At 49.6% G+C, this 16,343-nt stretch overlaps 1 protein-coding gene across 9 annotated transcripts in view; it reads left to right on the top strand.

Annotated features, from left to right (window-relative positions):
* Shank2 (SH3 and multiple ankyrin repeat domains 2) overlaps nt 1-16,343 on the top strand; it is a 443,362-nt gene that overhangs the window by 203,512 nt on the left and 223,507 nt on the right. For all 9 annotated transcript variants that reach the window (XM_087605433.1, XM_087605682.1, XM_087605374.1 and 6 more), the window contains 2 exon segments: nt 3,358-3,527; nt 9,026-9,139. In XM_087605433.1, the coding sequence (XP_087461559.1) occupies nt 3,358-3,527; nt 9,026-9,139 (284 nt within the window).

Below are 16,343 nucleotides of genomic sequence, written 5' to 3' on the forward strand. Positions count from 1 at the left end.
CTCAAGGATGCTATAAGGAGAGCAGAGCCCCTGGGCAGGAGGGCACAGGTCATAAAACGCCTTCCCTTGAGGTACAGTCTTTCCTATTCAAGATGCGAGGGTGGCTCTGACCCCCATGCCAAGTCATTACTCATGACACCCTTCTCTCATCTGGGAAATGGATTCAATTTTTTGCCTGCTGCCTTGGGGCACTTCATGAAGTTCAAGTTAATAGTGATTATTCCAATACCCACACAGGACCACCCATCACCACTGAGCCTTACTGTGTGTGTACCCTGCTTCATGACCAATGATCCCCCTACCCCTGTTCTTGGAGGCTCTGAGCCTCCAGAATGATGACACAGAGCTAGCTCTCTGTAGAGTGGGCTAGAAAACAAGAGACCCAAGACTATGTTTATTTACATTGACTTCTGTGAGGAATAGCATTCAAGCACTGGCTTGAATTAGCTAGAGTGCCCCAGCATTTTGTTACCTGCTTTGCAGTTAACACTGCACTGTGTGGAGTGGATTCCTATTGATGTGTCCTCATGGTCACTCATGATGGGCAAACTGATACTTTGTAAGATCCACTGATTTGTTTAGTGTCTGGTAATGAAGGGGTCAGTTGGGATTCGAGCAGTGTCTCTTAAAATTTGGGTATGTGAGTGAAGAGATAGAATTCAGCTATGCAGTAAGTTGAGCAGATGAGTGAATAGACAGGTGATTGGCAATAGCAAGATAGACGGACAGACAATGGATAGTGGATGGACATGTTGATAAGTGAGTGGATGGATGGATGGATGGATGGATGGATGGATGGATGGATGGATGGCTATATGGGTGATAGATGAATGCTATATGGATGGATAAATAGATGGATGGATGAGTAGGTGGATGGATATATATGTGGATGGGTGGATGGATATGAAGGAAAATGAATAGATGATTGGATGGATGGATCTATGAAGACCCAAGATGTGGCTGGCAAGACAAGGAGAAGCTATATAAAAGGGCTGAGGCGTGTTCTGTCCTCTATCTCCACCTTACAGATGCCATCCCGGTGGTCACATGGCCCGCTCAGGCACCTGTACCTCTATAACTCTTTGACGACTGTATCCATGGTTATGCTTTAGAAAACCTTGGGGATGTGTGGGTGTACATTGCGAGCCCCAGCTATAAACAACCTTCTACCTCCCTCAGTGGCCACAGGGCCCTGCATTCATGCTAGAAGAAGCCAGGATGCTTGACCTTTTTTCCCTTTTTGCTTCACGTGGATGAAGGGCAGATCCAAGCTTTGAGGCCAGGCAGGCCCTGTGTATTCAGTACTCATCCATCCTCACCAACATTCCAAACGAGGGCCTAAATTTAGCATGCCACAGCCCCAATTTCACATCTGTAGACTGGGTTCCTCAAAGACGTCAACCAGGGTCTGGTGGCTAGTTCTCACAGTCGTGCCAGATAGAAAAGTAAGAACTTATAGGCCAGTGATGTAATGTATAACACATCTCCCTATTGACCAGATAAAGTAAGAGCTACAATCAAATGTAACAGAGCACCCCAAACCACAGGGCCCTTACACCCATGGGCAACATGGTACAAAAGGCAGCTGGGGAAATGGTCTCAGTGAGGGATTGCCTAGGTAGGTCTGGGTAGGTTTGCCTGTGAGGGATTTCTTCTAACTCCCTTAAGTGTGTGGGGAGACACAGATATCACTATTCTCCAGGCTTGGGCTCCTAGGCTGGATAAGGGAAGAGGAAAGCTAGCTAGCTGTATTCTCTGAGCTCTTGACTAGAGGGGATGTGACTAGCTAGCCGTTTGAAGTTCCTGTCTTGACTTCCCTTCAGTAATAGACTGTGACCTAGAATCGTGAGCCGAATAAACCCTTCTTCCCCCGTATTGCTTTCTTGTCGGAGCATTTTATACAGTGACAGAACTGAAACTAGGACAAAACTTCACCTTAACGAATCAAAGAGCATCCCATCAGCTTCCAGAAATTCCCCTGCATTCCAGTTTCCTCATTGGTCCTTGTGCTATGTGGCTCCTTCATTTCCTTGCAAGAAGAAGTTGGAGGCCACTTCTGTAGACCTAGAGGGCACAGCACATAGGTTTAGAGACCAGAGCTGTGGATTTGGGCTCCTAATCTAGGTTCAGACGTGATTCCCATCCCAGAACCCTCTCCTGTGCTTTAAATGCCCACTCTTTCCCTCGGCAGTACCCTGTTGGAAGGCTCCAGCATTGTGAAGGTGCTACTTTCTCAGCAGGAAGCTCTGTGAAGCTGTCCTGACATCCTGACATGTTTTTTTAATGTGGTCATGTTCGTGTCCAAAGCTCCCCTTTCTGAAGAGAGGAGTGACAGGAGGTCCTCTCGAGGTTGTCCCTGATTAGAACTTGGGTGAGCACTTGTCCCAGCATATGACAGTCAGTTCATCACCCATTGGAATTCCAATGCCTCGTGATGAGGACACCGCAGAGTGACCCATGTGAGGACCTTTACCCTGCCTGTCCCACTGCTGGTCTTGATTAAGGCTTCCCACTGTTGAGGGAAGGTGGGCCTGGGACACACATTCAGTGCCAAATTAGTGATGTAAAGAAAAGTCCTCTTGGGAGTGGCCAGCAGGCTGCCCATGATCATGAGCACTTGTGTGAAAGATTCCACGTGTATCCTTACCAGCGTGACGGATGCTCACAGTGAGCTGGAAAAACAGGACAAGGGCTTCCCCGATGACGAGGCTTCAATTTGTTTTCATTGTTGTAGTCAAGGCACTCATGAGCTTTCCTATCTTCACCATTGTGTGTGCCCAGATCAGTGGCCACTGAGCTGAGTGTCCTGAAGCTGTTCCCACCATGCGTCTCCAGAACTTTCCATCATCCCAACAGAAACTCTGTCCCTGCGAATTACTGCCACTCCATCTGACTTTCTGTCTCTGTGGACTTTATAGTAGGGACCACATAAGGATGGAATCATACAGTTTATGGCCTTGTTGGACTGCCTTCGTCAAGCATAGTGTCTCCAGGGCTCATTCCTGTGGTGGTACGGGTCAGGATACCTTTTTCTGACTGAATGATGTCCCATTGCATGGGTGGTCATATGCTGTGCATCCAGTATCCATCTGTGCACACCCGGGCTGTGGATGCTGCTGCAAAGAACACAATGTGCAAATGTCCCTTTGAGACCCTGCTTTACCTCTGTGGGGATGCGCCCAACAGTATAGCCACTGGGTCCTTTCGAGTCACTGCCCTTTGACCTACCTATGTCCTTGCTGTCTGGCTGCACACATACCACTAAAGGCCAGTCTCAGTTCAGTGTTCGAAGACCACAATGGCCATGTTTGGCAAAGTATGACTTTCTTCTCTCTTCTCTTGTGTTGCCTGATTCAGGTCGCCCTTCACTCCTGGTGCCAACAAGGACTCCCTCTCGACCTTTGAGTACCCAGGGCCCCGGAGGAAGCTGTATAGTGCGGTGCCTGGGAGACTCTTCGTCGCCATCAAGCCATACCAACCCCAAGTCGACGGCGAGATCCCCCTTCACCGAGGCGACAGGGTCAAAGGTCAGTCTTTGTCGTCTGCTCCTGGGGAAGGCAGGCCCTCTCTGTCTCCATGAAACACCTTGGTGAGTCTTCTGGGGCAGGGGCAGAGTCCAAAGCATCAGTTCAGCAAGGCCCACAACTCTTGAGAGGGAGACAGTGACTCTCACTGGTGCCTTTGACTCAGTGTCCCCTTTGCTGAGCCTTTATGGATGGAAAATGCCCACACACTCCTGGATCTATTGTGGTAAGTACAGGGATGAGCCAAAGTGGGGCTCAATGAGTTAAGCCACTTTCCAGACAGAAAACCTTATGAGAAAGTGGGCTTGGAGCAGCCCATGGTGTAGGTGTGGGTTCAATGTGTAGAGGAAATCAACCAGGTGAAATAAATTCTCTAGGCAAATTCTGAGGGCTTTTGGGAACAAGCCAAGAAGTTCAGTATTGTTCCAGGGGTTCTAGGGAGCCAGCGATCACTCATGTGTAGGTGAAAGGAGTCTGAGGGATATTGGGAAAACACAGATAATGACAGTGTGGAGAGAGGAGGTGGACAGTGACTTCAAAGCCTGTGCCTCAGGGCCACAGAGGGCATTGGAGGAGGGGTAGGCGGGGACCTCAGGAGCCACATAGAAGGTACAGCTCACAGGTAGAGCAAGAAGGGTCCTTCACGTGCTCAGCATCGCCAGGCCCCACCACCGGACACAAGGTGAAATAGTGGCCAGCGGATTCTGACGCTGCTCCCTCCATCCAACCCTTGCTCAGCCCACAGCAAGGGACACCTTTGTTTCTTTTTCTGTCACTCACCTGGGGTTCCTGTGAGGGCCTGGAGAGCGTGTACCCCATCCTTTCCTGACCCTGGCATCCGGCTTCCGTGCCTCTGCACTAACAAGTCCTTGGTGCCCTGTTCGCTTCCCTTTCAAGTTCACTTACTCTTGCCTCCGAAAGCCCCTTTCCCCATCCCGTTCCTCCCGCGAGGTTCATAATTTCAAAAATTATGTTTTCCTTACTTTCTGAGCGTGTGCTTTAAATTGCTTCCTTCTCATTGCGGCGCCTCCTTAGGACTCTGCTGGGGCTCCTATTCATTGGAAACATGTGCTGTTTTACAACACCAACACCATGGCTTGGCGTATACACCGCTTTAAAAATCCCCGTCTGATCATTCACCAGCAAGCGCGTGCGGGGAGATTTACGCTCCATCCATCGCTTTTGTCTTCTCTCTCAAGGACATGCTCTGCTTGCCTCATTCCCACACCCACTGACTTTTGTTTTCTGGTTATCAGCCCTTCCCCCGGCATGGACCATTCCTCAAGGTCTGGGGTTCCAGGTTCAACTTTCAGGTCCTTCCAGCTTCTCTCACTGTAGGGGTTTCTCTATACCCTCCTCCAATGCTGGCCCAGCAGTGGGGACTGTGCTCTGCCCAGGATAGACCAGGATATGGGAGACAGGGACTCTTGTAAAGCTCCCAGTCCTGCTCCTCAAGCTAGAGAGCATCCCCCAGAGCCTGGCTGCCCCTTAACAAGGTCTAGCCCCTTCTGATGATGGTGGCTGTTTGCAGCAGGCTTTGGAACTGTTCTCCCCACTGGGGTCTAGTGGAATCCCTGTTCACCACGCCCATAAGGTGCTTGGACTACGCAAGTATGGTTTAATGCAGGAGTTTAAACCTTTACATGAGATGTGGTTCTGAATTTCAACAATATAACCCAGCTGTGGGTCAGGCCCTTTTCCTATACAAGCAGGTGATATTTGCTGGTCTTACCACAGGTTCATGGTGTGTCAGACTCAGCAGTGACACACGGGATGCAGACTTTGCAGGTGTAACAGGGCAGGCATCTGGGCAGCTGCCTCCTTGACAGCTTCTTCAGACCCATCCTAACTGGTGCTTATAACATCCTTGCTAAGGCTGGGGCTCCAGCTATAAAGTGTTTGCTGTACAAACATGAAGTGAGTTCAGGTCCCCAGTCTCTGTGTAAAAAGCCAGGTACAGCAGCACACATCTGGAATCGCAACTTCTCAAGAACAGAGACTGTAGATTCTGAAGCCCCTTGACCCGCCAGTCTAGTAGAATTGGTGAGCCCCAGGTTGTGTGGGAGACCTTGTCTCAAAAAGTAATGCAGGAGGTGAATGAAGAAGATACCCAATATCGGTCACACAGCCAGGGACACACATGCATGCACAGGCGAACATCTGCATGTATACATACCACACACGTAAACACACACACACACATTGTGGCCCTCCCTGGATCAGAGTCCATTTCAAATCCTACCGATATAGCAGGCACTTAGAAAGCCATAGCTCTGCATAGCGCTGCTCACATCTGTGCTGTGGCCTCTGGAGGTACAGTTCACATCTCCTGACTTTGCAGATTGCAGAAGGGCATTGTTTGATGCAGTGGGGGAGGCCTCCATCTGTCTGACCTGGTAGTGTCACCGTGTGGCTCTTAGACCACTTATGTGGAACTGAGATAGTCAGGCCAGAGGCCGAGGGGCTCATGAACCTCAGGTTCTGAAGACTTCTCAGGACCCTGTGTCCAGCAAACGTGTCCTCCCCAGACTGTGCCCCTAATGGCAATTCTCTCCCGAGCAGCTGGAGCCATTGCCAGGCGTGGACAGTGTTTGGAGAAAGCTTTGAGTAAACAGGTCCCTGGCACTTTCCCAGCTTGTTCAACATTGCCTGAGTAGCGCTGGGAGCCAGCTGGATACAGTCTCTGCTAATCCTGGGCAGCAACCTCAAGGCAGCACCACTGGCTGTCCAGGAGGTCAGGGTGGCTGAACATCAGGCTACATCCAAGCTAAAGATGGCATATGTATAAGGAATGTGCCCCAAGCAGGAAGACGTTGTTCAGGCCCTCCCTCCAAGCTGCCGGCTGATTTTTCACTCCCAGACTGAGAGGGGAAACTCCACCCCTGCACATCTGTAGAGGGGAGTCCCCTGTAGTGGTTGTTGCCTGGCTACTGGACCTGTAGAAAGTAGGCAGAAAGCTCTTTGTTCTTGTCCATGACTTACAATGCTGTGCCGAGACAAGTTAGGAAGGTCCTTTCTTCTAGAAGGTTCTGGGTGCTAAGAGTGCCCGTTCTCTGGAGGGTTGCCTGGCATGCAGTGTCTTCACTTTGTCCTTCTAGTCGTCAGAAGTACTGTCTCTTCCTTGACTCTCCCAGGGCCTTCAGTGACAACTGTTCCTTGCCTTCCAAGTCTGCTCTCTGCCCCCAGGTCTGGCCTTGACGAGCCTCTTCTGCCCAAGCTCATTACTTCTAGCCCAGTGCGGTTTCTTGTTCTGACATGTGAAAGAGACTCCCTCTTCTTCACACATCACCTTAAACAAGGAGAACAATCTTAGCTATTCTGAATTAAAGCACTGATTTACAAGGGAGCTGAGCCTGACTCAGTCTTTACTAGGCAGGGTGTGCCACTCCCACACAGACACACCCACTTCCGTAAGACACTTCCTCACAGGCACGCCCACTCTTTTTTTTTTTTTTTTTTTGGTTCTTTTTTTCGGAGCTGGGGACCGAACCCAGGGCCTTGCGCTTCCTAGGTAAGCGCTCTACCACTGAGCTAAATCCCCAGCCCTGGCACGCCCACTCTTACACAGACATGTCTACTCTCACACTGGCATCCTGTTGTTTCTTTGTCCCCATGTCACTAAAATGTTCCAGAGAGCAGAGATGGCAAATCCTAAAGTACCAAGTGGCACCTCTCTGTGCACCTGCCTGTATTCACAAGCTGTTTGCTTTTTCTGAGGGCCTCATCCTGGTGACACCCCCAGACTGTGTGCTTGAGGGGAATCAACTACAAAGCTGCATGCAGGGATCCCTCAGAGCAGGCAGTGTGGCAGGATGCCCACAAGCAGGGATGGCGTCCGTGTGCCTCTGTTGACTCAGTGGCAGCATGAGCTAAGTAGTGTTCCTCTCTGACAAGTGAGGAAACTGAGGCACAGTGATAAACAACCATGTCACATGTGGCACAGGTAAGGTATGGCATGGTAGATCCCAGGCAGAAGAGAATGCCAGCCTGACCTTGCCAGCCTGACCTTACCGTCTTACTTCTTGCTGGGCGCTTTGAAGCATCAGGGTTGACCCACTGAAGGCTCTGAAGAATGGGCATGTGGTGTCCTTGTGGGCCTCACTGCACAACACAACCTAGGACCTCACCCCAAGATGAGCTTCTCGGGTCCAGAGCTGGGAGGCTGGGCCAACTGACCTTCATCTGAGCTGTGTGGGGTGGGGGGGCAGGGACTACTCACCAGTCCATGCTTCGAGGAAATTGTTTCAAGCAAATATGATGGTATCAGCTAGTCGAGAAGTGGCTTGTCACTTTATTTGGGTCATTTCCTCAGATTATTGGGCAAGCATGTACAAAGTTAGAGTTTGTCGTTCCGTCCTTTTCAAAACCACAGGCTGGGTAGATCTTTATCTGCTATTTGAGGTCAGAATAATGGCGAACAAATCTTTGGATCTCGTTTTCTCCACCGCGGGGCCTCAAGCCTCAAGTAATCTAAAGACAAGTTGAGATGTGTGGACAGGGTCACAAACTCCTTCACGTAACCGTGTTCAGACAATACACATGCCATTTTGAACAGGTCATCACAGCTGTCTTCATAACGGAAGCCTTTACCTTAATGGGGCTAGGGTGTGCTGTGAGGTCCTCAGGGCCCTGCCCCAGCCCCTGATATCTCAGGTTTTTAGCTCATGCCAGCAGCAGAATTAAAAAACAAGGACCTCAGTGGAACAGGATGTGCCTACTGCTGTTGGGATGAGATGTCCCAGGGTGGGGTGGTACCCAAGGGAGGTCTTCCCCTTCTCTCAGGAGAAGTAGACAGGTTAATGAGGGTAGGGATTTGTAAGGGTGGAAGTAGGGGTGGGGACTGGATGCAAAGTGAATAAAAAAATAAATTATTGAAAAACAACAACAACTACTACTGCTGCTACTACTACTAGTCCTCAGAGCTGGGGAGGTGGCTCAGCGTTTAAGGGCACTGGCTACTCTGTCATAGGACTTTGATCCCATTCCCAGCACCCACATGGCAACTTAAAACCATCTGTAACTCCAGTCTTGGGGTATCTGATATTCTGGCTCTGTGGGCATCAGGCATGCAAGAGTTGCATGCATATACTTACAGGATACACACACACACACACACACACACACACACACACACACACACACTTTAAAAGAGTGATAAGGTGGATGGTGTCACTGAGAATGAGATCCAAAGTTGTCCTCCGGCACCTACATGCACATGCCTGTATATACAAGCACACACACAAAGAAAATAAAAGAAAAAAAAAAGACTCTCTATCCACTCTCCACCACCACCCATCAGTTGGGAGGGGTTCATGGGCTGGGGCTCCCCCTCCCCCCTTAACTGTTCTCTGAAGGCCACTGGGCCTCCTCTGCCAAGCTGCTGACAGTGAAGGCTTCACTCCCTCTACCTAGGGCCTGGTGCCCAGTTGCTGGGGATCCTTTCCTTGGTCCTATCTGTCCCCTGTTCTGATAGATGCCTTTCTCCTTTCTGTCACCTCCAGTTCTGAGCATCGGCGAGGGCGGCTTCTGGGAAGGCAGCGCCCGTGGCCACATCGGGTGGTTCCCAGCTGAGTGTGTGGAGGAGGTACAATGTAAGCCCCGGGACAGCCAAGCAGGTAAGGTGACCTCACAGGTCGTGTCACGGTGGGGCTGCTCAGCTGGAGTTTGTGGCAAGTGCCGTGGCTGTAGCCACACTGTGGAAGGAGGCCAGGTTACAAAAGCAGGGCTTCCCTGTATCATTGCAAATGACTTGGCTGGTTGTATTCCAGTAGGTTCTGTCCAAACCAAAAGCACTTGACAAGCTCAGGTTCTGTCAAAGGGGCAGCTTGTGGTGTGTCTGGTGCAAACCCGGAGATGATTTAAGATTTTGGGTCCTTGTCACCTTCGGGAGATTCTGAGGCTGAGTCAATGTCTTTTTTCTATCTTCTGGTTGGGTGTGTTAGAATACAGATGGCTTCCCAGTGAAGGGCGGAGCTGTCCAGACCCTCCCTGGGAAGTACCACACAGTGTTCACCGCCAAAGCTGTCCTGGCTCCATGCATTAGGGCTACTCCTCACTTGCCCTGGCTGAAAGCCTTCTGATTAAAAGGAATTGAGCTGACTATGATACCAGTGGCCACTTATATGAAATGACCTGGGTAAGAAGCAAAGACACCTGAGACTTGGACAGAAGGGACGTCTTAGTGACCCGTGTTTACCTGCGAGTTCTCCTGAGTTGCCTGTGCACCCCCAAAGGCAGTCACATGCCGTCTGCAGATACTGGCTGTGCTGTCCGTGTGGGCCTGTGACTTGGCTCAGATGTGCTCTTTATGATATATTCTGAGGTTCCCTGTCTGATGCTCCAAAGGGAGTCCCTGGGCCCTGGTCAGGTCACCTGGGCCAGGGAGGATCACGTGATGTGTGATGCATCGCCCACTGTTGGACTCCCTCACGTCTGCCAGGCTTTGCAGTCTGACGGGCATTCAGAACCCTTCCTCTCTGAGAACTTGGCCCTGAGACAGTAGGGTCTGTGTGTCCTAACCTCCCACTGTGGAGCTGCTCAGGTGCAGCTGATAGGTTGTGTTATGTGCGATCTAATACCACACCCATGCCAGGCTTGAGTGTTCGTTGTTGTTGTTGTTGTTGAGATGGTCTTCTGTAGCCCACCCAGGTTGGCTTCTAATTCCTCCTATAGGTCGTGATGACCTTGAACTCCTGATCTTCCTGTCTCCCGCCCCAAGTGCTAGGGCTATAGGCATACACCACCGGTTCATATGATGCTGGGGATGGAGGGATGGAACTCAGAGCTTTGTGCACACTGTATTCCCAGCCCAGCCAGCCAGCTCTTGAAAGGCAAGGTTGGAAGTGGTGTTATAGAGGCTGGCAGATGGGCAATGGGTTAGTGGGTGGTAGGAGCAGGTTTTGCTGGATGAGGAACACTAGTCGCCAGGTATCAACTGGTCTGTCCTAATGCCTAATCCCCTTCCAGCCCTGGTCTGGGCCCAGTTTCCCTCTGGGGAGGGAGGATCTGTTTGCTGCTTTTCTGGCTTTCAGAGACTTCTCTGCTCCCTGTCTTCACCACCTGTCTCCTCAAAGCCCTGCTGTTTGGAATAGGGGTGTCACTTCCTGCCCTCCCATACTTATCTTCAGAGCGGCCGGGCTGCCCCAATCTCTGCTTTTTGTTGGAAATGCTCTGCGAGCTACATCTAGACAGGTCAACCCTGAGAAACACATGAGGGGTCATTGGGTCATCCTGCTTTCTCCGTCTTATGGAATAGTGGCCTAGGTGAAGTACAGCTCTCCCTACTTTCCTGTTGACCTTGGGAGAGCCTTCTCTGGCCCCTGCTGGCAGTGTCCTTACACACAGTAGAGCCTGCCAGACTGACACTCATCCTATGGCAAGCACTTTAGGGGTAATGATGAGCTTCCTTGTGGGGCTCCAGGCTCTCACTCCGATCCACACAGTGGATCTTTGATCAAGCAGAGTTGTATACCTGGGTTGGTGCTGGCTCCCGGGTTCCTCTGGGGCCCATCCTCACATCCTGAGCAGTCTGGAAACAGAATGGATCTTGCCACTCTGCTCCACCTATGTCAGAACAGTGATGTCTTATGAGTCTGTGTCACCTGTTCCTGAGCACCTGCAGGTCTTACTGAGCACAGGAGAAAGAGTTGAATTGCATGTCCTTGTGCCTCTTAAAAATCCTAAAAAGCTGACCAAGTAGTGTTGTGAGCAGCATAAATCCTTCATCCCCCTGCTGTGAAGAATTCAGAAGACTCGGGGATCTAGCCTGGCTTCAGTGGGCATCAGTGGGATTGGCTCCATCTAGAATCTCTGGAGCGGGCGAATCTGTCTTCAGCTTTCCTGGATTCCGGAGGCTTTATCCTTGGCTGTGGCCCCTTCTCACTTCTGAGATGGCAGCTGTGGGTAGGGTCACTCTCTACCTGCATCCTTCAGAACACCCTCACCTCCCCTCCCTGCCACCACTTTTAGGGCCCAGCCAGGTGAGGTCCAAGCTGCCTAAAGCCGCTCCAATTCCATCTCTAATCTTTTAAGCTTCCACGTGTCAATAGGGTAACATCCCAGGTCCTAGGAATTAGGACATGAGCATCTTTTGGCTGGGTGAGGAGTATCCTTTGCTCCAAGGTCATTGACAGATGTGACCAATATCACCATTGTGTGATGTAATGCCACGAGTCCTGCCAGCATCCCTGAGTGAGTGGTAAACCTTTCCTCCTTATAAACTGATTAGCTCATAATTTTGTCACGGTGCTGTAACATCCTCCCTGATGGCTGTCCAGCCATTCCTCCCATCCCTCCAGAGACAAGCAGCTTTCTAAATTGTGTCACCACAGAGTAACAATGTCTATGGTTGGATTCCAGGCCCAGTCTTGACTTCTGCACCCAGCGGATGTCTGCCATGCTTCACTGTGGTGCCTTGTATGTTGCTGCATAGCCTTCCCTTCTTTGTAATTTTATGCGAGCAGTGCACTCCACTTTCCTGAAGATCGCTGATTAGCTCCTCTGCACGAGCTGAGGTAAACTAAGCTGTTGGGCTCATTTCCATCCAAGTCTCTCTGTAGATATCTGGTTTTAGTTCTCCTCACTTCCTTAGGTGAAAACCTGCTAGGTCACATGATAGGAACATGTTTAGTTTCCTAAGAAATTGTTACACGTGCCTAGGGAGATGACTCAGCGAAGTGCGTCCTTTGTGGACCTGAGTTCTGTTTCTAGAACCCACAAACCAAAGCCAGCTGTGCTGGCTCATGCCTATAATGCCAGCACCATGGAGGCAAAGATGGGGGGGGTCATTGGCTAGACAGCATAGTTCAGTATGTGAGCTCCAGGCCAGTGAGAGACCCTGCCTCAAAAGTAAGGCAGAGAGCATTGCTGAGGATACTAGAGGTTGTCTTCTGGCCTCTACATGTGTCTGCATATGTGTGTACTCCTGTGTAGATATACATCTGTACATACAAATATTTACTTACACAAAATTAATGGAAAGAACAAAAGGAGGGAGGGAGGTGAGAGGGAGGGAGGGAGGGAGGGGAAGGGAGGGAGGGAGGAAGGGAGGGAGGAAGGGAGGGAGGGAGGATTGTGACATAATTGTCCGATTTGCCAGGCTGACTCATCCCCACACCAGCAGTGCTGGAACACTTCAGGTGCTCTGCCCTAACACCAGCATTTGATGGAGTCAGCCTCTGACAGTGTCAATCTCCTATGGCAGCCTGGTGGTTGGGAAGTTGCTCCTTACCGTGAAGGTCATTTTGTTTCTCTGATGACTTTGGTGGTTAAGCCCTTCCTGCAGGCGTGGCTGCCACGTGCAAAACTTCTTTTGAGAGGTCTCTGTCTGTGCAGGGTTTGTGTTGCCATTTCTAACTGGAGCTCTCACCTCTTGTGCTGGGTGTGTAGTGATTTTCTTGGACAGACCCTGTTCGTTACTGCTCTGTCCCGGCTTCTGTAAATGTGTGTCCCAGTCTGTGACTTGCCTTTTGTTCTCTAATTGTGTTTTTTAATGAGTAGAAGGTTTTAAAATTTTAAATGAAGTATAATTTATCCTTTTTCCCCCTTTCATAGTACTTTCTGTAGCTTTTTTTTTTTTTGACACTGGAAAGCTGCAGCCCTCGAATATGCATAGAATCCAAAAGATGGTTCAAATATTGTTTCAGTGTTTCCAGCCAGCCAGCTCTTTCCACACAAGGTCAGCTTTGTCTGAGCTGTGGAAGCCCTTTGTATTTGTATATGGCAAAGTAGAAGCACTCTCGAATATTCCACAGAATAGGAAAGTAGGTCAAGGACTGAACTCCAACAAGAAGAGGTGTGTGTACATAGGGCGCTTTCTGCCTGTTAGTCTTTCTGTCACCTGAAGACGTTTGTCAGAGGCTGAGGACCGATAGCAAAATGAATGGCAGCCCTGGTGTCTTTTAAAATTGTTATTCTAGTTGTATGCGTGTGACTGTTTTGCCTGCATGTATGTTTGTCTTTCACTTCCACGTCACTGTTCATCATCAAGGAAGTCAGGACAGGAACTCAAACAGGACAGGAACCTGGAGGCAGGAGCCGATGCAGACGCCATGGAAGGGTTGTTGCTTACTGGCTTGCTCGGCCTGCTTTCTTACAGAACCCAGGACCACCAGCCCAGGGATGGCACCGCCCACAATGGTGTGGGCCCTCCCACATCAATCATTAATTAAGAAAATGCTCCTCAGTCTTGCCCACAGCACAATCTTATGGGGTCACCTTCTCACATGTCAAGATGACACAGAATTAACCAGCGTACCTCCCTTGCAGAGGTTATTAACGCCTCTGGGTAGATTTCTCCATATGTCTTGTGATGATGAAGGGTCTATGGAGATTACAATCATCGGTTTACATTTTCTGTGACTGAGAGAGAGCAGCGTGTTCCAGTGTGCAAACTCTCATTTACTCTCCCACGCCATCCCATGTTGGCAGCATAGAGTAGCCCATGACTACAGTGCTATGTGCATGGCAAACAATACTTGAGAAACTTTTGTTTAAGTGTATACATGTCCCTCTCCCATCTTCCTGAAGAGTAGGCTCCTCAAGTCAGGATAGCGTCTTGCACTTCTTAGTCCTACACAGTACATGCCAAGGACAAAGTGACTACCAGTGGTTTTCTATTATCTATGGAAGGGTGCTGTTGTAATAGACCAGGAAACCAGCCAGCTGCTGTCTAGAATCTCAAGCCTCACACCTGTATCAGGTAGCACCATGTCAGCAGCTGTAACAAATAGGCCTGCTACCTTAGCATATGGGACTGCATTCCCTACCCTAGACCTCCTTCACCTACTGAGATGTCAGTCTTCTTGCTTGTTGACTAGAAGTGACAGACTAGTGACAGCTGGACCCTTCCTTCTTTGAATTCTAAGGGGGAGCTAAAAGCAGGGGTGCCTTAGAGTTGGCTCTTGGATGAGAAACTAAGATGAATCCCACCAGTCTTAGCTTACACACGTGTAAGCTAGGCACTCAGGTGAGACAGTACGGTCACAGGTTCAGTGGCCAGTGAGGGTTATGCGGTGGGTTCAAGATCAGCCTAGAGTATATAGTGAAACCTGGTTCACGAAAAAAGAAAGCACTCCAAAATTGGCACTTGGTTTCTGGGAATGAAACAGTATGGGAAGCCAGCACACACATGTGTGTCATTTCCCATGATGCATCTTGCATGTAAATAGAAAACACTGTCTGCCAACCCTAGTTCTCCCCAGCAGAGTTTAGTTGCTGAGACAAAATTCCTAACCATTGATGATCACCGGTCATGTGAGACCAGAGGAGAAATGACATCAGGAGTCTACTTCCCAGCCCCAAAGACACAAGAATCTGTTTACCCGAGAGCTATCATTAAGGAATGGTTGTCAGATGACCAGATGGCCAGAGCTCGGGTAAAAGGTACCACATTCTTAACCATGCCTCAGTCATGGGTGCTCCGGTGGGAGATCTGAGGTGCTATGAGTCATGTATCCTGCCAGGGCCTGTCAGGTTTCAGAACCTATAAGAAGCTTCCAGAATCACATGGATTAAAGTGTCTGAGATGGGATTTGAACCTAGATGTCTGAGTCCTGAACTGTCTTCTCATGGTCCCCTGTAGGATCTTTTCTGGTGTCTTAGAGTGAGGCTCCTGAAGGATTCATCTATTTCTCAGAACACTACTTGACTTCCTGATTCCATGCATCATGCAATGGTTGATCTTCTACCCTGGGCCTCTCCTGCATACTGCATGAACTTCTGACAGGTGGCAAATTGGCCAGTGCCTTGTCCTTCCTGTGTGTGACCTTAATAACAAAGGCAATTCCTCAGCTATGGTAGCCCTGGGCCAGCTCTCTGTCAGTGTTGGATCAGTTTCTAGGGTTTACCCATTCTCTTGATTACTGTGTTCCACTGTCTACAATAGTCACTAAGTATCACTCACAGCCATGTAGTGTGGGACCTTTCCAGAGCTCATGGCTACAAGCCTTCATATTATCACAGCAGCCCTTCAGCCTTTGGTTTAGACTTTCAAGTGACTCTTGTCATCTTCAAGGTAAACTGGGGATTGGGAATAAATGAAGTAATGGTCCTCATTTTACAGATGAGGGTCAGAGAGGTGTGTGTCTTATAAGTACCGAGCCAGCACCTGAATATTGATAGGCCTGTTCCTTCACCAAGAAGGCTGGAGGGTCTACAGAACATCAGTCACCCTGGGTGATGACAAGATTTGGTAGCCGTGGAGTTGTGCAGTCAGGAGGTAATGATGGTCACGGCAACATCGATAATGCCCATGGCGGTGCTGTCCATGGTGGGGATGATGTAGTTGACAGTGGTGTTGGTGTTCAGCTAGTGCTATGATGATGTCATTGGTGATGATGGTCATGAAGCTGCTGCTGCTGCTGCTGCTGGTGGTAGTGGCGATGATGGTCATGGTGATGGTGATAATGATGATCGCCATGGTGATAGTGATAGTGATAATTGTCATGGTGATGGTGATAATGATGATGGTTGTGGTGATGGTGATAGTGATAGTGATGATCGCCATGGTGATGGTGATAGTGATAATTGCCATGGTGATGTCATAGTGATAATGATAGTGATAGTGATGTTGGTGATATAAATGATGGTGGTGATGATGATACTGATGATGGTCATGATGATAACAGTGCTAATAATGATATTAATGATGGTTGTGCTGAGGTACATGATAATGATCATGTAGGGACCAAAGTGTTAAAGCAAAGACAGAGGAATAATACCAACAAAGTCTGGCACTCCAGCTCGGGAGCCCTACTGTTATGAGCATAGATCGAGAGTTCTACTCCCTTCCTGCTCCTGCCCAGTGCTCCCCACTTCCCA

This window comes from Rattus norvegicus, chromosome 1 (genome assembly GCF_021556685.1).
Source record: "Rattus norvegicus strain SHRSP/BbbUtx chromosome 1, alternate assembly SHRSP_T2T, whole genome shotgun sequence".
In the NCBI taxonomy this organism is placed as follows: Eukaryota; Metazoa; Chordata; class Mammalia; order Rodentia; family Muridae; genus Rattus; species Rattus norvegicus.